The 25887-nt window shown below is 36.9% G+C and overlaps 1 protein-coding gene across 1 annotated transcript; it reads left to right on the plus strand.

The window, feature by feature from the left end:
• The first annotated feature begins 374 nt into the window (after window positions 1-374).
• On the plus strand, window positions 375-17634 carry LOC103267842 (neuroligin-4, X-linked). The gene is made up of 3 exons (XM_008065418.2): window positions 375-560; window positions 4597-5386; window positions 13996-17634. The coding sequence occupies exons 2-3, from the start codon at window positions 4707-4709 to the stop codon at window positions 14843-14845; spliced, it is 1530 nt and encodes a 509-aa protein (XP_008063609.1). The 5' UTR covers window positions 375-560; window positions 4597-4706; the 3' UTR covers window positions 14846-17634.
• Window positions 17635-25887: the final 8253 nt, after the last annotated feature.

Here is a 25887-nt window from a genome sequence, read left to right on the forward strand (position 1 = left end):
TTCATAAAACTTTTCTTGTAGAAACTTTTCATTTCTTGCACAGAAATGATACCTTGAATATAGTAAAATGTATACAATCTTCTGTAATTGCTTCATGCTATAAATATTTTAGATGAATTTTGCCTTCTGTATTAGCCACATATATACCCATAAATGACACATTGTATCATAATGTCAACCCAAACAATAACCATTATTTATATCATTCTCTCTGTCACCAAAATTTTTCTTCAGTATGTCCTCTAACTTATGGGGTGAAGGTTGGACTGGGAGAGACCAAACAAAGTCAACCCTGAGATAACTTTTCAAACCGTAGAGATGATTATGCATTTTTTTATCGGTGACAACCAACCATCTCTTGTGTTCTTTCATAGGGTTTTTAAGTACCGGTGACCAGGCAGCGAAAGGCAATTATGGGCTCCTGGATCAAATCCAAGCACTGCGGTGGATTGAGGAGAATGTCGGAGCCTTTGGTGGTGATCCCAAGCGAGTGACTATCTTTGGTTCTGGAGCCGGGGCCTCCTGTGTCAGCCTATTGACATTATCCCACTACTCAGAAGGTAATGAAAGCATTCTGGGGTGGGCAGGTAGATCCATTGAATCAAGAAATGAGCATTCACAGAGTTCATATTCAGTTGCATGGCCGGGTGGCTAGAAGTCTCTCTGGAAACTTCATCCGAAAATCCCCAAGAGGACATATATTCATCTTCTTTTAACTCAAATTTCTTTTCATGTTAACATTTTAATTTCTGTTTGTTTGTATGTTTTGGGGATGAGATTTTGCTCTGTCGCCCAGGCTGGAGTGTGGCAGCAAAACCACAGCTCACTGTAGCCTTAAAATCCTGGGCTCAAGTTATCCTCTTGCCTCAGCCTCCTGATTAACTGTGTCTACAGGCATGTACTTCCATGCCTAGCTAAATTTTTTTGGTAGAGATGAGATCTCACTATGTTGCCAAGGCTTGTCTGGAATTCCCGGCCTCAAGCTATCCTCCCACCTTGGCCTCTAAAAGTGCTTGGATTACAGGCGTGAGCTAATGCGCCCAGCAAACAATTTTTTTTTCCTAATTTAAAGGTAGGACAATTAGATAACTTCTTTAGAAACTCCATCACTGTGTTTCTTTTGCCATTTTGACTTTATTCGAGCCACTTGAAGTTTTAACTTCTTGTTTAAACTTGGTAAGTGTAATATGAAAAGAGAATAGCATGTTGATAAAGGATGTAGATGTATAGACTTCATAATCAACACGACTTTTAATCACATGTTTTTTTTTAAAGTCACTTCTCTAATTCATGTTAATTATTTAATTCTTCTGGAAATATTAAGAACATGTCTGGAGCATTTATGTAGAAGTGGATGCTATCTAGAGGAGTAGTCTCTCCTTCCCTTTCCTTCTTTCTCTCTTTTCCCTCTCCTTCTTCCTCTCCCTCTCTCTTTCTCTCTCCTTCTTTCTCTTCTTTCCCTCTCCCTCTCTCCGACAAACATAATTTTCAGCAAGGGACCCATCTAGAAGCTAGATGTGTAAGGGATTGAGGTGCTTACTGGGTGGGTTCAGCTTCAAGAGCTTGGAAGTGTGCACAGGTTGCTGTTCCTATGCCTGACTTCATGGGAACTCCACACCCTCCCTGGGGCTCCACTAATAGCCTGGGAAAACTGTTCCTGGCAAAGCAGAAGGAGTGGGAACTGAAAAAACACATGCAAATCACGATGACTCAACCAGATGTGCACTTGGCAGTAGAATTCAGCATACCCAATGTACCCCAAAGCTTCACAGGAAAGCCTGAGGTTTTCCCCAGAGGCTTATTCAATGGGATTTCCAGCTATCGGTGATGGAGGCTCCAAGCAGTGTCAGATGAGAAATTTAAAAGAGTAATTCATAGGAATTAGACACAATAGGTTCTGGAGGAAGGAGATTAATTTCTTGGCTGTGGCCTCAAAGGAAGAAGCAAAGAAATCTGCAAAGCGGACCCAGCCCTGGGGTACCTGGCGAGGTGCAAATGAATATTCATAATAACCATCTCAATTATCAAGATAGTGCTATATTTTGTTCTGTGTCATCAGTTGGCTTAAAAATTGCATCATACTTATTTGAACTGTTTACATCAGAAGTACTCACAACCTCAATGGAATTATTATTTTTATAGTTATCTGAGTATCTTTCTTTAAAGTAATCACAAAATTCATAAATATATTTTTAAGGAGATGTAATTATGTTATATGATGGCATTGCCTTCCTTCACTTTTTGTGCCATTGTGGACAAGTTACTGAATTTTTATGCACCTCAATGTCTTCATTAGCAAGATATGATTGATGAAAATAAGTCCTCTGAAAGCTGAATTCCTTGATTCTTTATTTCATATTTTGCCTGTGAAACAAAGAGGCCCTCAACATCTTATTGCTGATAATCAGAAGTAGGATGAAAAGCTCATATTAGTATTCATTTTATTTTTTAAAATGAAAAGTGAATAATTGAAGTAATCATTTATTTTACATATTCTTATGGCATTTAAAAAATACCTAGATTTTCATTTTTCTTAATTGATATAATCACAGTTCTGGGTTTAGAAAGCAGTCAGAACCAACTTCAGAAATAATAAAACACATGTGAGCCACACTAATTGGAGAAAGAGTGTTAATTGTTTAAATCAACAAATGAAAGTGATTATTCACTACAACAACATCTTTGCACCGGTCATTTCTACAAGGCAGTGCTTCTAAACAACCCATCAGTGTAATCAAGAATTATGAAAAATACCCAGGTTGTTTACCTCAGGAATCCTTGTATAGCTATCTAGTTTAATGAAATTAAAGTGCACATGGAAAAATCTATTTTTATCAATACATTCATTCCAGTAGTATTATCATAGCAAAGAATGAAAGAAGAGCAAAAAGATCAAAAGGATAGGAAAGTTATAAGGAACAATAGGCATTTAGTGACAAGAGGAATATTTTAAGAATTGTAAATAAGATATACAACAGCTTGAAGAGCACAGTGTAGACAGATATGCATATGCTGAGCAAAGTTAAGCAAAACAGACCTTTAAATAGAGGAAAAAGAGCCATGAAGGAGTTAACTTGTGTTTTAAAATACGAATTGCAGGTGATTTTTGAAGCATATTTTTTGTATGTATTATTAAGAGTTATACTACTTCCCTAACATACAAATATGTGTTTTATATATGACACTTCTATGTACACTGCTACTAAAACATTAAAAATTATTGCCAGTAGTTGTGAGAAGAAAAAAAAAAAAAACTTCCAGCAGAATTTTTCAAATTCTGAATTTTTCAAATTCTGAATTTTTCACTTAAAGTTTTGGACAGATCAAATATTGACATTGATTTTTGTTGGAGGGGGGGTACTTTAAAACCATTTTCAGAGCCAAACGCTCAAGTCAATACTTGCACATTTCTACAAGAATGTTCCCAAAATGGCTTTGATAATACATTGAGCAAAGTCAGATTGGTTTAAAGTCTAGGTTTTGTGTGTCATCTCTGGGCAATCCTCCAATCTTTAAAATCGCATCTTCCTGATTACAATCATATTTTCCTCATATTTGATTGCTTACATGACCCTAAAAATCGACAGAACATGAACTTCTGGACTCGCAGCTGAATGCTTTATTCTTCAGTGCCAGAGTCAGGCTGGAATTCACGGAAATGGCAGGAAGAGATCGTAAATAGAATGATGTGATTTTTTACAGCCCACCAACTCTAGTCCTGTCCTGGTTAAAAATAGAGATTTTATACTTCTGGATATCCATGTAGTAGATCAATGGAGAATTTTAAACTATGCAGAATTCTACTTCTAAAATTGCCCAAGCTTTTTCAAGTTTCTCACCGAACAGAGCATTTTTTTTTTTTTTAATGTGGGAAAAAACTGTACACAACTCTGGGTTTCCAACAGATGTAGTTTTGAAGTTAGTGACTTTTTAAAATATTTGTTAGTTGGTTACCCAAGTGAGGATTCTTTAGGCATAGCTAATTCCATTAATATATTATAATTACAAAATCTTTATAGCTTCATTAGACTGAGGGTAGAAATATAAATGCATTTCTGAATTAGCACTCTGAAATTGATTCACTTGGATTTTTCTTTCTCTTTATGAAGGGGTAGCTGGTTTTAACCTCTTGCCTAGTGCAAGGCATGCTTTTTGTTTGTTTGTTTTGTCAAGATTGGAGAATGCAATTGCTCTTAGAGTTTTTATGGATCTGGAGGCAAGGAAACAAAAACTACACTAAATTGTGGCAAGAAGACGAAATTGCATATTTCTTTTACTGCTTTAGGAAAAGTGTACATGTGGTTTTATTTCCTTAAACTCGTGTGTGTGTGTGTGTGTGTGTGTGTGTGTGTGTGTGTGTGTGTGTGTGTGTGTGTGTGTATCTGTAGAATACCATCCCATAAAATGAATGTTCGGGGGAAGGAGAGAAGAGGGAAATGAAATTGAAATGGGTGAAAGCGACCCTGACAGAGTTGAATGCTACTATATCCAGAAATTCACATGCCTGAAAGACAATCAAAGCCTTCATTGCTCAGTAAAAGCTGCATTTCTGTTCTACGGGTTTTCATTTGCATGTTCACAATTTTGCACCTGCAGGTCTCTTCCAGAAGGCCATCATCCAGAGTGGCACCGCCCTGTCCAGCTGGGCGGTGAACTACCAGCCTGCCAAGTACACTCGGATATTGGCAGACAAGGTCGGCTGCAACATGCTGGACACCACAGACATGGTGGAATGCCTGCGGAATAAGAACTACAAAGAGCTCATCCAGCAGACCATCACTCCAGCCACCTACCACATTGCCTTTGGCCCTGTGATCGATGGGGATGTCATCCCTGATGACCCTCAGATCCTGATGGAGCAAGGCGAGTTCCTGAATTATGACATCATGCTGGGCGTCAACCAAGGGGAAGGCCTGAAGTTTGTGGACGGTATCGTGGACAATGAAGATGGTGTGACGCCCAATGACTTTGATTTCTCCGTGTCCAACTTTGTGGACAACCTTTACGGCTATCCAGAAGGGAAAGACACCCTGAGAGAGACCATTAAGTTCATGTACACAGACTGGGCAGATAAAGAAAACCCAGAAACGCGACGGAAAACTTTGGTAGCTCTCTTTACCGACCACCAGTGGGTGGCCCCCGCTGTGGCCACGGCTGACTTACATGCCCAGTATGGCTCTCCCACCTATTTCTATGCGTTTTATCATCACTGCCAAAGTGAAATGAAGCCCAGCTGGGCAGACTCGGCCCATGGCGATGAAGTCCCCTATGTTTTCGGCATCCCCATGATCGGTCCTACTGAGCTCTTCAGTTGTAACTTCTCCAAGAACGATGTGATGCTCAGCGCGGTGGTCATGACCTACTGGACAAATTTCGCCAAAACTGGGTATGTTCGTCTTTAAGTCTGAAAAAGGCCCTCCTCCTAGCTTGTTGGTTCCTCAGTATAAGTGTTGCTGCTACTGACCTGTACAGGGGCTCACACTCATATACACACAGCAACAAATCAGTCATGTTTTCCTCCAACATCTATGGAAACTCTTTTTTTTTTTTTTTTTTTTTTTTTTGAGATAGGGTCTCTCTCTGTCATCCAGGATGGAGTGTAGTGGTGTGGTCATAGCTCATTGTAGCCTCAAACTTCTGTGCTCATAGGCTTCATCCACTTCAGTCTCTCGAGTACCTGAGACTACAAGCACACACTGCTACTTAAAAATTTTTTTGTGTGTGAAGTGTGGAGATTTCACTATGTTGCCCAGGCTGGTCTTGAACTCAGTGCTACAAGTGATCCTCTCCCCTCCAAATTTGCTTTAATGACAGGTGTTAATCACTGTGTCCCACCATTTTTATCTCTACTCTGGATGCATTTTATGCCAAACTAGGTTTTTACTAGAGTACTAGTTGCACGTTGGAAATTCTATAGTTTCTACCTACTGGTGCAGCATCTACACATATTTGATTATTTTGATGAAAGTTGATCACAGAGTTTCAAGTCGAATTTTGACCATCTCTTGTTTGTTAAATACTAAGGTTATCAACGTGTATGTACCATCTGGGGAACTGTGCTTACTGCGTAGCCATAGGAATGAAAAAAAAATCTCATAATAATTATATAAAATGGATATATTCCTATAGATTTAATATGTAGAGAAAGATGTAAATTCCTATATGTGTAATATGTTCCTGTATGTGTAAAGAAGCTCATTCATTGATCTAAATATAGTGGAAAATAAAAATATATACAAAAAGCACACATATAACACGGTTTACCAATATTCTATTGAACAAATGAGAGCAAAGACCCCAGAACATCTGAAATTAGTACAAACATCTTGCCATCTTTTCATTTTCTCTAGTCTAATAGCATAAGTGAGGAAATTAATGAGGTTTCACTCTGTTCTACCTGCATGTGCTGCTATCGTTAACCCTGAGTCTCTTGTGCAGAATTAAAATTGAAGATGCTGTTGGTGCAGAGGGATGGTAAATCTTCCCAAACAGCAATGAATGTCAGTGTGAGGCCTCCACATGGCAGCAGCTCTGCAGTGCATGAGCTTAGTGCAATACTATCAAGAGGATATGGGAGACCAAATCTTCCAGTACTGAGGGCTTTAGCCTGTATTATTGTTTACAAGGATTCCAATTTTTTTGGGGGGGGCAGGGAGTGGCTTAAGAATGTTTTGTGCTCTAAGCAAAAGTATGACATGTTTATGGAGTGGAAAATGGATTGTAAGGATACCGACATTCAGCAGACAGACTTTGTCAATCAGATCTAAGAAAGGCTACCATGAAAGCAGTGGGAAGGGAGGAGGAATCAGCATTTGATGGTGACACTTGTCTATTACCAAAACACTCTTTCCTGCACAAGGAAATGCTTGAAATCAAATTAACAAGCATTTTAAGTAAGCCTTATTTATTAGTTTCCTAGGGCTACTGCAACACGTATCAAAAACTATGTTACTTAAAACAGAAATTTATCATCTCGCAGTTCCGAAGACTAGAAGTTCCAAACAAAGGTGTTGGCAGGGCCAAGTTCCCTCTAAAACTTATAGGAGAATATTTTCTTTCTCCTTCCTAGCTACTGGCTGTGTCCTGCAGTCTTTGGCAATCCTTGTCTTGCGGCTGCATCACTTCCATCTCTGCCTCTATTATCATATGGCTTCCCTGTCTGTTTCTGTTGCCACATGGTCATCTTTTTATCAGGACATCTGCCATATTGGATTAGGAGCCAACCCTACTTCAGTGTGACCTCATCTTAACTTAATTAATTATATCTGCAGTGACCCTATTTTCAAATAAGATCAAATTCTGGGGTCCTGGGTTTGGTACTTCAGCCTATCTTAATTTGAGGGAGACAATTTAATCCATAACATCTTGTGGAGGCAGGACCATGCTGAGTTTTGTCATAGCACTAAAATAGGCAGTGTTTTCCCTTGCAGAGATTGTCATTCTCTTGATGCATGGTGACTTCCATGAGGATTTCTCAAACCACAGCCATACCCATTCAATCTCCACTCCATCAACATCCAAATATATTACTATCTTCATGTCTAACCACACTCTCTTTACTTACTTAAATTAAAATCACATATCTTTTTCCCCTTACATATTTTGAAAATAAATTTTATATGATTTTCTTATGTGGAAAGCTAGAAGCATTCATCATACATCTTAAGGAATTATAAAAATATTAGTGAAATCTAAATGCAATTAAATTCTCTTTAGATCTTCTAGACTGCCAAAGGCTATGAGGTTGAGGCTGGCTTTCTTATTATTAAGAAAAGAAAGAAAAAAAGATGAAGGAAATTAATTAGTTCCATGAGATGATAAAGAACTGCGAGCAGCAAAAGGATACTTCTACCAAGGCATCACCAAGGTCTGAGAGAACATCTCTCTACTGAGAGATTACAGAGTGTTTTTTTAAACGCCATAATTCTGTTTCCTAAAATCACTTTTTATAAAACTTATGGTTCACTCTTCACATTTCAGGAACACAAATGTGGGGATGGAATATTTCCTGTAAGATAGGGATCAATAACTGTTCAGATATGTTCATGTTACCATTATTGGTCTGTGTTTAGGGTGTGAGTTTAGGATGCTTTCAGCTTTCATAAAATCCCTAAAGTATGTGAAATATATGGGGAAGGAACAAGTACTTGAACTTGGGAAGACAGCCCTAATTCTACTGCAGTCAAAAACTTCAGGTAGAGCTTTCATTGGTAACTAGAGCCCTGCATGTCAGTCTGAAGCCTCTGGACTTTTTCCAAACAGGAGCTATTTTTGTTTCTCCAGTCCCCATGAAGCATCCCAGAAATAACACTTCGACATCTGAGTTTTCTCAATTCATTCAAAAGGTCATCAGCATGACTCAAATGATTCTTCAAATAAGTTACTAAGAAAAAAAAGAAGTTACTCAGAACTTAACATCTCATAGGAAAGGCAAAGTGCAATTTCAAATATAGTTTATGTGATCACATTTCAGTAGCAGCTGATTTAACAAAAAACATATTTTGCCATAGTACAGCCTAGTGATCTAGGTCTTTGTCAGTGGATGACAAGGGCTTAAAGAGTAGCTGCTAATTATTTGTTTATTTTAAATTGGGTAGTGGCCTGATCAGTTCATTGCAGAGAAGGATTCCTTGGTCACCAGGAATATGTTTCTATGGGCCAACTGAGGAGAATGAACAAAACGGTGGCAGTATGAAAAGGCATCGGGTAAACCACATCTGTTATCCTTGTGGGAGCTGCCAAGTTAAACTCTGTTCTGCAGAGCACACACTCAGAGGTGACACAGAAAAGGAGGGGATATTTCATTCCAACATTGGAAAGGCAGGGGAACATGAAGTTAACTAGAATAGCTTGCAGCATGTGTATCACTACACATTGCAGGAAGAGAATTACAGTGCACCAGAGCATGCTTCACCATTCTCATTTGGTGGAACTTCAAGCTTTCTACACCAGCAGACAACAACACAGTGTCTCTGTAATTCATATATTTGCTCAGATGAAGTCGTTTGTACATTAGCGTTTCTTAAGTCATCTGAAAGCAAAGAGTTCTGATCTATAGTCTAGGTTTGAAGGTATGCCAATTTTTTACTTTTTGATGAGAACAGAAAAATTATGTTGGGAGTATACAAGCAGAGGAAAGAAAGGAAGGAAGGAAAGAAAGAGGGAGAGATGGTTGGAAAGAGGGAAGGAGGGATAGAAAGAAGAAAGAGAAGGAAAGAAAGAGAGGAAAATGAGAAAAGGGAGGAGGAAAAGAAGGAAGGAAAGAGGGAAGGGGGAGAGAGAGGGAGGGAAGGAGGAAATAGGAAAGGAAGGAGGGAGGGAGGAAGGGAAAAAGAAAATGAAAAAATGGAAGAAAGAACAGAAAGAAAGGAAGAAGGAAGAAAAGAGTAAGAAAGAAGGAAGGAAAGAAAGAGAACTAAAGAGAAAGAGAAGTGAAGAAAGGAGAGAGGTAGAAGGAAGAAGGAAAGGAAGGGAGGGAGAAGAGACAGACAGAGATAGAGAGAAATAATGAACTGGATACTTGCAAATCACCATATTACTATGTTTTCCCAATAGCATGAGGTGAGAGGGCTCTCCTGTCTTAGAAAGGCAGAGTCAGCAAGCATGCATGGGAGAAGTGAGCAAGAGGTTCCTGGTGAGCTTCTAAATCTTGGTAACTGATTAAGACATGATAATGACAATTGATGAATGACAAGGTCTCAAGTAGTCCTTGCTATTTCTCTCTTCTTATTTCAGATAGGAAAGTATGTCCTATTGCAAATAGATGCTCAAACCTATACCTGAGTGGGATTCCCTTATAAGGCAGAACATAAAGCAGCACTATAGAAATGAGGCCGATTTGGAGAGATTTTGTAAATGAAAGACAATGTCAAAGGACAGTGAAAACTATATCCAAGGTCTGAAAAAGTTAAAGAGAATTAAAATATTTTTCCTATAAGTTTTTGCGGGGAATTGGAGAAAAGGAGTTTTTCCTCACTGGTCAATAAAACTCAAGTGCTCATTAATGAAAGACATCTTCCATTTGAGTTCTGTGTGGAAAAGGGTGAATAAAAAAGAAAATGGGAGAAATTGGGTTTCCATAAAGCTATGACAAAGAACATGCTTTAAGCCATCCAGTGATGCATTATATATCGAAGACCCTTATGTGCTACTGAAATTCAGAGATGAGAAGACAGTTCTGTAATGGCAAATAAAATCAACACGTTTGTTTTTTTGACTTTGTTCCCCCAAGTTTGGTGTTGGTATGGTTCAACGGTTTATAGTTTTTTGTTTGTTTTAGATGCCATCATCTCTTCATTTGAATTTGCTGGTAGCCTGTGATTAACTTATATTCAGTCACTGTTAAATACTAAAAAAAAAAAAAAAAATCTAGAATTAGGCTTTTAGGGAGGATGGGTTAGAGAGAGTTGCAATGTAATACTTGGTTTGAAAGTGGTCTTAATTGTCAAAAGATATTTTAATTTTAAGCTGAGTTAATGAACATCCCCACCTCGTATCTATTAGTAGTCATTGAACATATACTAGTTTTATAGCAGATGGTTAACAGCTACTATATTTTAGGTGTAAGGAAAACTTGTGCTAACTAAATGAGCAGATGAGAGGTTCACTAATATTTTTACAGAAATCATAGTATTGTATCCAGCTCTAGCTTATGAAATGAACCACAAAATCTTAGAAATGCACTTCACTCTCCACTACCAAGATTTTATCTAAAATAAATTAGGACAGGTGGAAATGTATGTATTAGGTGCTGGGTGATAGGGAGAATGGTGTGCCTTGAGTGTTTTTACTAGAGAGACAAGATTGTGTTTTTATCCTCAATCATTATACTTTTTAATTTTACTCACAGGAATTAAAACAGTTCTTAAGCCGGGCTCGGTGGCTCAGCCTGTAATCCCGTGCCTTTGGGAGGCTGAGGTGAGTGGATTGCCTGAGCCCACGGATTCGAGACCTGCCTGGGCAGCGAGACCTCACCTCTACAATAAATCAAAAGTGTGGTAGCGCATGACTGTAATTCCGGTTACTTGGAAGGCTGAGGTGGAAGGATCGCCGGAGCCCAGCAAGTCGAGGCTGCGGTGGCCGGGAGCGGCCACTGCACTCTAGTCTGGGCGACAGAGTGAGACTCCAACTCAAATAAATAAATAAATAAATAAATAAATAAATAAATAAATAAATAAAATAAAACAGTTCTTATGATGAAGTAAAGTCTACAAAATAAAACACTGATATCCCACTTACAGATCTTACTGTCTGGAGTGTTCGACAAGGGAAAATTACTTGGGCTCTCATAATCTTCATGAGTTTATCTTGATATAAGAATTCTGATGGTCATCTCCAGGATCTTTAATAGACAGGTTGTATTAAGCTACAGCTTACTTATCTGAATTTCCCAAATCTTTTTGCTTTATTCTTTGAGGACAAAATAAATGTCTTCTTTAACTTTCACATATACCCTGAATTCTCTAAAAAATAACCTAGTAACCAACATGAATGGAATGTCTTTTTTCCTAGATACCCCAAAGCATAATAAAAGGTCTACTCGTCTAATAGACCCAATTCAGTGCAATCAATTCCACGGGAAAAAAGTAGGAATCCTCACTTCCTTTCATTGCTTTAGAATGCTAAAAACCAATCACAAGTATTGAATTTTTTTTCTCTAGAATATTTATTATGTATTTTTTCTTTAAACACACATTCAACAGAAAAATTTGCTTATTATTTCAAAAGACTTAAATAAAAGAAACATGAAGTGGAATCCAACATTTTTCCATTAAACATTTAAGAATACATTAATAAATTAATAAATTTTAAAAGATGATTTTAGAATATACCCATGTTTATAAATGAATAAGACATCTCACGGTATTAGGAGTTATACTATTATATGTTTTTTATCCTTTTAGCAAAGTAAAAGTACAGCAATTAGTGTATATTCAGTTAAAAGGTAAAGATAAAATTTCTTTTCTTCCCCATTGCACTATATATTATCTATCTATAGATATATAGATAGATACATATATATGCACACACTCATACACTATATATAGTATACGGCTAGTATACAGTACAAACTGTGGTATACAGTATGCTTGTAAATAGTATATAATAGACCGCATGTTTATATACACTATAAAATATATGTAGTATACAGTATAAACTATGATATATAGTATATTACTACATAGTTCTCACTTCCTAGCAATATTTTGGGTGTTATAATTTATATATTGGAAGAAAGGGGATTATATTTCATGAATTCTTCCCCCAAGTCAGGAATTTTGTAGTTATCTTTTAACATTCATCACGTACCTCCAAGCCCTATATTCTCATCCATCTACTATATAGATGAGTAAAGTAAGGCCAGTACTTTACGGACTAGAAAACTTGCTCAAGAATTCAAAACTGTAATACGATACAACTACAGAAAGTTGAATACAGGGAAACGATTTTTTTTTTTTTTTTGCTAACACCCACCACAGACTCTCAAATGGAGAGAGAAAGCTCTTCCTTTAGTATGTTTGGCACCTCTGAATCCAGTATATTTTTTGAACCCTGTACAATGTTTGATGATGACTGTAGAGCCAAGATCTTCAAGGGGAACTTTTTGGTTCCTCAGCCTTCTGCCGTGCAAGCAACCATGCAATAGTTGGAGGCAACTTCACAAAAGTCTTGCCAGGAAGCAGTAACCTGAAAGGCAGATATTAGCACATACCTGAAGTGATTGACCAGGATGTTGCAACTCCTAGCTTGTTTGGGTCTGCACATGAATCACATGTGAATGTTTAATGCTAACCATTAGGAGACATTTCAATTTTTTAAATAACAAATAAACATTAAGATGAAATTTTTTTTACTGATTTTACCAACTGTAAAAATATGGAAAAAAGTGAATTCGATGTTTTTCTTAGGTGAGATATTATCTTAAAAGAATTGGTTGTAAAGATGTTCAAAAGTTCTATGTTTTATGGATTATCTCTAAGCTTGTATAATTCTCTTTCTACCTGTGCCTACTTGTGCAAATAATAACAGGATAATTATTTGGGTCATAGTTTTCAGGCACCCTTAGCATCCATAAAATCCCTCAGCTTGTTGCCTGAGGTGTTATTTATCCTAAATACGTTAACTGCATGTCTATAAGTACCATTTTACCAAACCTACAGTTGATAAATTTTTTTTTTTTTTTTTTTTTGCTGCTGACTTTGTTTCCAAAAGATGCTCAAATGCATAGATATTCCCCTTTCATGTAAAGGGCAAACAAATGGTGCATATATCTGTTTATAAACATTTTGTAATTACAAAGTTCATTTTAATTTGATGTTTAACATACATTTTAGTTGATGAAACTTCAACATCTAAACTTGAAAAGCATTTCTTGAGCAAGAAAAAGAATGCTCATCTTTTGAACAATAGCTTCTTATGAATTTTTCAACATTGATGCTATTAATATTTGGGGCCACATACTTCTTTGCTTTGGGGTCTCTCCTGTACACTAGAAGATGTTTAGCAGCATCCTAAACCTCCACCCCTCATGGGACCACCCACTATTTGTGTCAACCAAAAATTTATCCAGACATTGCCAAATATCCCTTTGGGGAAAATCATCTCTTGAGAGATTTATAGTTCAAAGAGAGTCAAAAACTCGCCATACTGATTTTTTTTTAAAAGAGACATTTAGTATTCCTGTTTTCTTTCATTGCTGAAGATCATTTGATGCATTTACAAATAGTAGACAAGTTATTAAAATGTCATAATTCTGCCATCACAATTAATATTTGTAATATCAATAAAAGATATTTTTAAGGAAAAGACAAAATGGTAGACAAGTCTTGGATTAAAACAGAATGTATCTGTTGCTGCTTGGGTTTATTGTGCTCACTGATAAATACATACAATTAACAGATTGTAACTTTCTGATTTATTGGGTTAAGAGATGTCCATGTCAAAAGTGGAAGAGTGTAACCTTTCTTTTTCTTTTTCTTTTTCTTCTATCCCCAGTGATCCTAACCAACCAGTTCCACAGGATACCAAGTTCATTCACACAAAACCCAACCGCTTTGAGGAAGTGGCCTGGTCCAAGTATAACCCGAAAGACCAGCTGTATCTTCACATTGGTCTGAAACCCAGAGTGAGAGATCACTATCGAGCAACAAAAGTAGCTTTCTGGTTGGAACTCGTCCCTCATTTGCACAACTTGAATGAGATATTCCAGTATGTTTCAACAACCACAAAGGTTCCTCCTCCGGATATGACATCATTTCCCTACGGTACTCGGCGATCTCCTCCCAAGATATGGCCCACCACCAAACGTCCAGCAATCACTCCTGCCAACAATCCCAAACACTCTAAGGACCCTCACAAAACAGGGCCCGAGGACACAACTGTCCTCATTGAAACCAAACGAGATTATTCTACTGAATTAAGTGTCACCATTGCTGTAGGGGCATCCCTACTCTTCCTCAACATTTTGGCTTTTGCGGCTTTGTACTACAAAAAGGACAAGAGACGTCATGAAACACACAGGCGCCCCAGTCCTCAGAGAAATACCACAAATGATATTGCTCACATCCAGAATGAAGAAATTATGTCTCTGCAGATGAAGCAGCTAGAACATGATCATGAGTGTGAGTCACTGCAAGCTCATGACACGCTGAGGCTTACATGCCCACCGGACTACACCCTCACGCTCCGCCGGTCCCCAGATGATATACCGCTTATGACACCAAACACCATCACCATGATTCCAAACACACTGACGGGGATGCAGCCTTTGCACACATTCAACACCTTCAGTGGGGGACAAAACAGTACGAATTTACCCCACGGACATTCAACCACTAGAGTATAGCTTTGCAGTTCCCCTCCCCTTCCTCTGCCCTTTCCCCTCAGCAACATGGAAGAGATTAAAAAATAAAAATAAAAAATAAGAGACAGAGAGAGAGAGAGAGAGAGAAGGAAAATCTCCAAACCAGGAATGCTTTTCATCCCACTGACTTAAGACAAATATAAAAAAGGGCAGTCATCATTTCCCAGAAGGCCCTTTCTATTGGCATTTCCCAGTATTACAAGATCAACTTCTGACCCTGTGAAATGTGAAAAGTATACATTTCTTTTACAATACTGCTTTAAGATCGCCACCACTCCAACAAATGTTTAGTGTGACTAGGACATCACCATTTCAAAGACCTGGATGTTTCCAACAACATGGTAGCAGCTGACACTTCTGAAACTCAGCCAGGGACACTTAATTTTTTAAAATTACAATTGAAATTTAAAAAGTTCTTTATGTGCCATACAATGAATGGCTCTGCTTAAGTGAAGAAAGAGTCTATGGGCTTTTATCCAGCCTAAGGAGCTGTAATCCGGAGAGAAGGAAAAGTAGAATTTTATTATTAAAATAAAAGAATTGACTATGCAGTGAAATCCATGCAGTTCTGTGCGAAGAGGTGTTTTGCCAACCTGAACTATATTTAAGAAACTTTGTAAAAAATAAAAATGTATATAGCTGTGAGTTTAAACAAAAACACACACAGAAAAAAGAAAAAAGCTTTTATTGGTGTTTTCAGTTTGAAAAAGCTTTTAGCAAGATTGTGCTTTTCATTGTGCTCTGTATGTATATAAATATACTAATATATATATATACACATTAGTCATATCACCTCTGTTTCCTCCCCAACAAAAGAGGCTTTTCTTCTTAATTACTTGTGGTAAACAAAGACATGGGGTTTTCTGACACGATATTTTCATTTGTAGGAGGATGCTGTGTCATACAGAAGAACCAGACCGTCTGTGTGGCCTGCCTATTTCCCCTTTCGAGTTGCACAGGTGCATGCGACAGCATTCTTAGGAGACCATTGTTTTGGAAAACTTTTATTTTTTGTGCGTTAGCCTTCATGAAGTTGCAGCACAGAGATGGTTTCCCAAAGTAGAATATATTTAATGCTTGTTGAATTACAGACACGCACACACAAAGCAACAGCAGGGGAAAATAAATACAAGTCCCGTTCTGTAGTTCTGGCCCTTTGAATATGTTTAGGAGGAGTTGCTTCCCACCCCAGGGCCCTGCCAAAAAGGGAAGAAAGCTTGCCTTTGGTGGGGCTATCCCCTTTTGAGTAAATACGGCTCTGTGTTTCCCAGCAGCTGCGGGAGGGTTTCGCTGTTGAAGTACCTGCTCAGCTTAGCTAATCAGATTGAAGGAAGACATGTGTCTTTCCTTTCGGATTAAGCACTAAGTCCCTTATTTATCCGTAAGCAGGGTTTTCTTTTTAATCTTTTATATCATTTATGGGATAAAACACATACTTGAAAACATTACTTTTTGTAGATTTGTATATCAGTCACCAAACAATGAATATTAAAGAAGAAAGGGGGAATAAAAGGACAGAGCATTAAAAATGTTTTGCATGGATTTTCAGGAAAATTAAGATAGCTTCACTGTCAAGATACTAAATGGAAATTTTTTACCCATTTTAAATTGGTGACTTGGAGGTCAGGGGTTTGTCTTTCCAACGGCTGGCCATTTTTCTCATTTCCCCTTTTTAGGGATGTTGTGAGTGTTGTAAGGTGGAAGGAAACATTATAGTAATAGTAACCTTATATTTTGTCTTTTAAAAATTACTGCATCACCAAGAAACAGTAGCCAAAGATATTTGAAGATAATGTCCCTGGGCTTGATTGTGGTTATTCTAGAAATCTAGTCTTAAATGTCATTGATAAGGTGGGCATTCTCCATAAAGATAGTCCAGCTATCTGTGGCCCCTTAGCAATCACAACTTTTGATAACTGAATTCCTACACTAAAACTATAGTGACATATCAGTGTTTGAAAGTGACCTCTAGAAAAAAAGAGTTCTTAGAAATGCATAAAAATCACCCCTCAAAACTCATTGCTTATCTTGGTTTAAATTTGAGAGTGATTCTCTGTATATAAATATGTGAAATATTATGATCTCAGCTTAGCACACGTGAAGCAACACTTCTTTCCTACAGGGAGGTGTCATGGATAAGATTTCGTCCCCAACTCATCATTTCCTAAAGCTATTATCAGGCCATTTCTGCAAGCTATGTATTTCCCCGACTGGGCTACAGCAAATAGGCTTTCCATGAAACTACAAAGGAAGCGATGCTTGGCATCAGTGTGGGTTCTGTATGTTTGTAATGTGAATTACAGTATTTGTTTAGTATTTCCAATCGTCTTCTGCTAGCAATATGTACAGTAATGCGTCAGGCTTGTGACATTTGGATAAAGAAAAAAAAAGTTCCTGTTACGTGAATAACTTTAGCTTTTACAGAGGATTATGATAAAAAGCAATTTAATACACCTTAAATGATATCTTATTTCTACATGGAAAGAAGTTATAGGATCTTCATAGAGTTCTATGAGAAAAAAATATACTTGCTATCTATAAAAAAAGAGAAAAAAGAAAAAAATGAGAAAAAATAAGAAAAAAAATACTTTCCTAGGCTTTTATTCTTGATCTTCAAAGGCACGCAGGGTTTAATGGTTCCTTGGGTTATTATTTTGCAATTTTGTTTTTGATTTTGCCTTAAGTAATGATAGAAGATATATATGGCCGGACACATATGTATAAACTTTTCAGCAGCATTTTTAATAATAAAATATCACAGTATTTTCTAATGCTTTGTGCAAATAATTATGCGTCCATTCATTCTTTGTAGGTGACATATTTTATTTACTTTTTTCTTCTTAGAATGTGTTTTTCTTTGTAAAAGTCAACTGATGCAACTGACGTAGCCTATAAATGGATATACTCAATTGATAATGCATCGAATTCTTTAGCTTTGGCCAGCTGCACAGTTTTGGGGCCACTATTGAAGAGGCTCTGCTGGCCTGATTTTAAAAAATATTCCTATATGAGAAGAAGACCCTGCCTGAAAAGGAATGCTTGTATTTATTACTTCTACTATTTCCCATTCTTGCCTCACTGTGTTTTAAGTTGTATTTGACATACTAATACCTTAAAGTGTTTAAATTGAGAGTCTTAGTTGAGTAAATCTCCAAGTGACAGAAAGAAATTCTACTGAATGAAACGCAAGAGGCAGAGAATCACTATTATGTCAATGGGAGCTAATTTGTCAATTTCCTACTGTGCATCTGGCCTCCTCTGATTTTATTTGACTTTCACAATAGCCCTAAGGGGCGGGCACCGAATTACTCCTCTTCTAAAATGAAAGCTCCTAAGGAGGATAAATTAGATTAAAAACAAGATAGTGTATCCACAGGGCACAATCTTTCCACCAAGTAGGTATACGGTGAACATTTCTAAATCAAAGTCGTGCATGTCACGATAATCCTAGCTAACTTTCAGATAAAGAAAAACAGCAAGTGCTGGGATTCTGTCATATTTGAACTCCTAAATTATTCAGATGTTTGCCTCCAGTAATTTTGTGAGGGTACACAGGAAAAATACACATATACACATATAAACACACATATACGTGTGTGTGTATGTACAGTCGTGCACAGCATAATGATGTTTCAGCCAACGACAGACCTCACCTACAACAGTGGTCTCATAAGATTATAATACCATGTTTTCTATACCTTTTCTGTGTAGGTATGTTTGGACACACAAAAACTAACCATTGTGTTAACATTGCCTGCTTCACTCAGTAGAGTACCATACTGTACAGGTTTATAGCCTAGCAGCAGCAAACTATACCATATAGCCTAGGTGTGTAATAGGCTATACAATCTAGGTTTATGTAAGTGCACTCTGTGATGTTTTCACAACAAAATGACCTAATGACTCATTTTTCAGATCAGAACCTATCCCTGTCGTTATGTGATGCATGATTGTACATGTAATATACACTCAAGTGCACATGCATAGATGTACTTTTCATACACATATATATTCAGCTGTATATGTTCTTTACTTGAGATGACAATTCCATTAAAAATGAATCTATGTATATGCACACACATATATACTTATGTACACACATGCACATACATACACATGCTATATATGTGTTTATATATGTCTTTAAGTGTCTATATTACACATTAATCTCCCTTATCTGTGATTTTTCCCCCCTGCAGTTTCAGTTACCTGTGGTCAACCATGGTCTGAAAAATATGTGAGTACAGTACAATAAGATTTCCAGACAGAGACCACATTTACATAACTTTGAATCCAGTACATTATTATAATTATTCAATTTTATTATTTGTTGTTGTTAATATGCTACTGTGCTTGATGCATAAACTAAACTTTATCATAGATGTGTATATATAGAAAAAAACAGTAAATATAAGATTTGGTACTAGCCACGGTTTCAGTCATCCACTGAGGGTCTTGGAAGTTATCCTCGGTAGATAAGGGAGATTACTATATATGTACACACATATATACACATATATATACTTTTCACATACACATATATTCATAGATATACAGACACTTTAAATCCCTGAAAAAGGTATTTCCATTAAACACACACACACATATGTACTTTTATTAATACATTTAATGAAATGTTATCTTCAGAGCTTCAAAGTTGAATCTTTAGCAAATTTTAACTGAGTAATTACTGTTTTCACCATCTTATACATGATTGCCCATTGTGAATAACTCAAGGAGTAGTAAAAATATATGCATTGGTTCATTCATCATTCAGCAAACCTTTATAAGTATTTCCATCATACCAAGCCCCATGGCTAGGGGTAGTGTTAGAAATGAAGAAAATGGTCCTCCCATCAGAAAGCTCAAAGGGGTTGGTGGCTCACACCTGTAATTTCAGCACTTTGGAAGGCCGAGGCAAGAGGATTGCTTGGAGCAGTTTGGGCAAAATAGGGAGACCTGGTCTCAAAAAAAAAAAAAAAAAAGGTTGGGCACGGTGGTGCACACCTATGGTCTCAGCTACTTGGGATACTGAGGTGGAAGGATTGCCTGAGTCCAGGATTTTGAGCCTGCAGTGAACCGTGATGGTGCCACTGCATTCTAGCCTAGGTAATAGAGTGAGAACTCAACTCAATAAATAAATAGATAAATAAAACTCAAAGGGGAAGGCAGAGAATCACAGAGCCAAGGAAAGGTAGTGGATGCTGCTGGTGGTACTTGTGTGTTAATAGGAGGGAGACTGGGCACAAGCTTTTTAACATAGTCTGGAAAGAGCAATTCTTAAACTGGATTTTTCCAACTATGTGAAAAAAATGGTGGCAGGTGGTGTGTCGTAGGGGAGAATAGTATTCCACACCTTTAAAGTGAGAAGATAGAAGAAGTTTGAAAATCATGGCTTTTTTTTGTCCTGGGGGAAAAATATTAAGTATTATTTGGAAAGATGTGAAAAATGAGGTGAACAGCAACTTATAAAAGACCTCCAATTACAAGACTTGGAGTTTGGACTTCATTCTGATGTCAGTCAGGAGATGCCAAATGATTGCACACAAGAGGTGTGAGCATATATGGGTCATTTAGCAATAATCCTAAAACATTCATGTTAGGAATGTGTGGGGTATCTGGTTAAAGTGCAGATCCTGATTCAGTTGTGGTTAGTTGGATCTGCATCTCGGCATTTTCAGTAAGCTTTTAATGTGATGTAGATGTTGCTGCTTCTCAACTATTCCTGAGTCTTAAGTTTGCAGGAGTGGAGAGTCATCCACTCTTGAAGTAGAGGCGAGGAAGCTTTGCATAGTAGTGGGGCTGTGGGTGCAGTGATAGCATTAAGGAGGCAGGTCAAGTAATCTATTTTGGAAGAAATTGCTGCCATGTTTTCAGGGATGGTGGAGACAAGAGTAAGACATAGAATGAGAGACCCGGGCGGGGAGGCGGGGAAGTAAAGAAATACATCGCAGTGTTTTAAAGCTACATGTGCCAGAACTGACGAAGCACAGTGATCAAAGATTACTGGGAACTGCATTGGTAGTCAAGGTTGAGTTTGGGAACTTACTGCAGCAACAGTAGAGCACACAAAGACAGTGAGTTACCTAGGTGAGAGATTCAGGTGGGCTGGCCAAGGGTTTGGGTTTATACTGTGTGGTTTTAGAAGTGCTAAAATGAGCAAGAATTTGTTTCTGGACTGGTCACTATCAAGATAATTGGGATGTTGATAATTTTTAACCAGGAAGTCAGAGAAAGAGAGCATGACTAGAATTGTCTTCAGTAAGAAAGCAGTGGAAGAGAATGTCTTATCGCACAATGGCTGTGGACTGATGTTGATAGTCTTTGGATTATTTTTATATGTAGCCAGATGCACTTGACTTAGCCACTAATTAGCAGGCTAGTTCCAGCAGTCAGATATAAGAGCTGTTTTTTTTTTCTTTTTGTTTTTCAGAATTTTTAAAAAATGTACTCATACCTTACATTTTCTCGTCCCCTGGTTAAAAAAAAAAAAAATCTAGCTTACAATGAAGAAGTAAAAATGATACTTTCTCTGCACATTTTCATTCTTATATTTAAAGAAATGGATATGTAGGAAAAGGTCCACTGCAACCCTACCTTTCTATAAAGTGACCATTCGTGCAAATACTTCAAAAACCCACAACTAAACTAATCTTGTTTTCTCTAGAGGCAAGAGTTTTAGAGAAAATGAGAACAACTCCCTGCTACTCTACATTTGGCCAGAGGAGAAAAACCAGTTTGAAATTAACAGGTGGTATTTATTAAAAGAGGAGTCTTCAGACTAGTTCTTGAGGTCATTGGTTCCTAAAAGGATTGGACAGGGAGTCTTTGGAGACTAAGACAAATTCCCAACAGCTACAGCTGGAAGAAGCCCAGAAAGAAACATTCTTCTAAGTCCTTCTCCTGATCTCTGATCACAAGGCCTTGGACTTCAGTGTATTTGTTAATGCAGGAAGAAAGTGCAGAGATGCATTCTTTTGCACCCCAAAATATAACCCTTAATAAATCCTATAAAAGCTGAGAAATCAGATAGTGATTAACTTCAAATATGAAAAGCACTTTTAGGCTTTGGTAGTAAAATCTGTCAAATCAATTTTTTTGTGTGTGGGCTCATATATTAATCTCATTTTGATGCAGTATCTTTTTCTATTGGGATACATATTATTTAGGAACACAGCATTGAAACCAATATGCTTTGACTGTCTGTGTTATTGGGTTTCAAGTATTGTACCAAGTATTTCAAGAGCAATTATCTTTTCCAAAATATAATAATAGTAAACTATGTACACACACACTTTTAAAACAAATACTTAGAGATTTTAAAAAGCATTGAATCAACCATTTAAAGAGCAGTTACATGTTCCAAATTTTAAAACTTCCAAATAATCATTAAAATGTGTTGCTCTGTATAAGTTAGACACATTAAGTCATTTTACTCTTTTATCAGCCTCAAGGGGTAGGCAGTCTCACTTTACAGATGAGGAAACTGAGTTACGGAAGGTTAAATGACTTGCTCAGAGTTGCACAGACAGAACATAAAATAGCTAGTGCTTGAAACCAGATTATTTTGCTTTTGATAGCATGTGCTTATCAACTATTCTCTAATGCACCTGGTTATTACAGAAATATATGCCTCTATAGGCATTTTGGAAAACATAAAAAAAGCAAAACATCACCATACTCTCTCCATGCTTTAAGAACATTGATAGCTTTAAATCTTAAAATTCTTCCTGTACTCTTACAAACACCGGTACACACAAATAGAGTAGTTTCAGAGTGCTTGTAGAATTTTGTAGCATGTCAGTTTACCTAAAACATAATTTCTCCATTTTACCTATTATTTTACTTTACTTATAGTTTTAATTCATTTTGTGCCATTAAATACAGTAATCTCATTTTTGTTGAACTGACACCTTAAAACATTTGCCTTTACCACTATGCCATTCTGTCAAGAGCACCAAATGATTCTGAGAAAGAACAAGGGGAATGTAGGGAGGTATCTTTATCACTATGGCTTAAAATAGTGTGATGTTGATGCATAAATAAATAAATGTGCCAATAAAACAGACTGAAACTCTTGTTTAAAAAAAAAAAAAACTTGCTATGCCTGCATCTCACCTGAATGCATAAATATAGATCATGAAACTTGGCATATTAAGGTTAGAGCATACAAAGGAGAAATAGGCATGCAAGGAAACATTGTAAATAATGCATAGCATAGGAAAAAACAAGCCTGTATTGCTACACAATGTTCACCAAATGTAGTACAAAACGTGTTTTTGAAAGAAGACCATTTGAATGACATGAAATCCCAGAACTCATAGCCAAAGATGTTCATGAACTGTGTAGTTAACCTGTGTGACCTGTGCACAGACTTTGTGAAATGTGTGGCTATTATAATAACTCCACCATTCCGTATGCATTGTGTTGTTTTTATGAGACTACAAGTAGAACTCTTTGTCCCCAGACTTGGGTAATGTGAAAAACCTTCATCATTTGATCTGGTGCCAGTCAACAATTGCCCCTGGCTGTTTTCAGAAACTCCTTCCTTTGTCCTCAACAACACTGGAAGAGCATTCAGACCCAGACATAGGACAGAACCCAGGTTCCGGACACAACTGCTTTTGGTTAATGTCATTTAGAAAAAGTGATTCTACCGTAGAGATCTATCATAATTTATATTAAGTATTTTCATCCTATTCCTTACCATCACTGAAATTCACATTTCTATGTACTGGCTTGCTCCTAAGAGAGAAAAAAAAATTTAACAGTACATCTAGTCACTGTTTACACGGTTTAGCTACGATTTTGTTATTGACTTAAGTGGGATCCATTATACAGAAAGTTTTAGCATTGTTCTCCCATTCTAGGGAATTGTGTTACAATTTTAACTAAATGTATCCTATGGACTAGCATAAATAAGTTATAAACCAATGTTGTAAGATGTGTTTTTTATGTTAATTAGGGGTATATGTGTAATAATATGTATTGTGGAGAGCTAACATTGTGTATTTTAAATTAATTATTAGAATGACTAAGGAAATGAGAATTTAAATCATGTCTGTAAAAAAAAAACTATGCTTAAATATGTGAGTCTTTGGTGATCCGTGTGTATTGGAGAAAAAAATACTACATTTTCTTCAAAAAATAATAAGAGCAGGCTGATGTTATTGCCTAAAATGGTCCCTGATAATATTAGCCTATTATGCTAATCAGAGGAATGGATGATTTTGACTTGTTTTATTCTGAAGAAATTGACTGCAATTTTCAAAATTATGCTACCTATGTAGAGGTTTAATGTAAAAAAAAATAAGAGGAAATGTGGCATTCACCTGTGGGCTGTGTAAATTCAAACTCACATTTACTTTTATCCTCCAAGGACCTTTGAACACTTGGATTTCTGGGAAAAGTAAATTAATAGAAAGAGTATTCACCTTTCAGCCAAGATTTCTAGGATGTATGGATTCTTGTCTTGGTGTCTATACCAATAAGCCTTATATTTAATTCTCTCATTTAACATGACATGGTTTATTGCCCATTTACATTGAAAAAACTATTGGAACCATAATGTAATATTTCCATTAAAAATAAACATAAATTTGACTTTTATTATATTAATCCAACATATAATTAATATAAACAGATATCACGGTAATCCCTTTAACAAATACATAGTGTACAATTTGAGCCAGTCCTGATATTATTTTTCATAGATGCAAACCCCTTGGCAAATGTTCATACAGTTATACTTTGTCGCAGTTGTCCTTAATAAATAGGACTTGGAACAACAGTTCAATTTTATACTTGATCTAAGTTATTCATCCTTCTTAATAGAGAGGCAGATCATGCATTTTTTGTTTGCCTTTCTAGCTTCAGTATCTATTTAAAATATTACTCCCTTTTTTTTTTCATTTTTCTTCTATTCCTATAGTCTGTGGGCTACTCAGCAAGAAAAACTCAATGTTGCTCTTGCAAAATAATAATAATAGCAGAAGTAATAAGTGGTGATGACGACATGGCACCTCCCACAATAAAAATAGAAAAGAACATTGAAATGTGCATGTTTGAAGTATGGATGAAGGCAAAGAGTTTCCATAATGCTAAATTAGGACCACCAAAGAAGCAGAATCAAGTCAAATACAACATGACATTATCTGGGAGAAAATGAATTACCCAGTGTGGTAGAGAGAGGGAAAGGCAGAGAGAAGGTTCTGCTCTGGGAAAGAAGCATTCCTGGCTGTCCTTAATTTCCCTGTTCCAGGAGGCCCCCCCCTCCGCTGCCCCTTGTCTGATGAACCTCTTTTCCTTACGATCACATCAAAAATCCAAGATAAACCATTGTTATCAACACAAAAATTATTCATGACTTAAGAGTTGCTTTGGATGACCATGGATTTTACAACTCTTCTCATACCCCTAGATTGTATCCCTATCCCTGAAGCTTTTTTAACACTTTATTAATGTTACTGTTAATAAGAAATAAGTGGATAACTAGGCTATTCCATTATCTCTGTCCACTTAGCACATTTTTTATTGACTAAGTCTCAAGGGGGAGTCTTCAGTTACTCACTGAATAGTCTACTTCCACAAACCTCACACCTGCATCTTTCTTCACTGGGCCCCAGATAGATTTTCTTTATTCTATTACACATCCCATTTTAAATAGCATCTTCACAAGAAAAAAAAGAAAGAAAGAAAGAAAGAAAGAGAGAGAGAGAGAGAGAGAGAAAGAGGGAGGGAGGGGAAGGAGGGAGGGAGAGAGAGAGAGACAGAGAGAAAGAAAGAAAGAGAGAGAGAGAGAAAGAAAGAAAGAAAGAAAGAAAGAAAGAAAGAAAGAAAGAAAGAAAGAAAGAAAGAAAGAAAGAAAGAAAGAAAGAAAGAAAGAAAGAAAAAGAAAGAAAGGAAAATTGTATGAAGGAGTTTCATGATGTTGCCTAGCCTGGACTCAAACTCCTGAGCTCAAGTGATCCTCCACCTTGGCCTTCGAAAGTACTGAGATTACAGGTGTGAGTTGTGCCTGGCCC

Source organism: Carlito syrichta, unplaced genomic scaffold (genome assembly GCF_000164805.1).
Source record: "Carlito syrichta isolate Samal-C Ts95f unplaced genomic scaffold, Tarsius_syrichta-2.0.1 Scaffold308303, whole genome shotgun sequence".
NCBI classification, from domain to species: domain Eukaryota; kingdom Metazoa; phylum Chordata; class Mammalia; order Primates; family Tarsiidae; genus Carlito; species Carlito syrichta.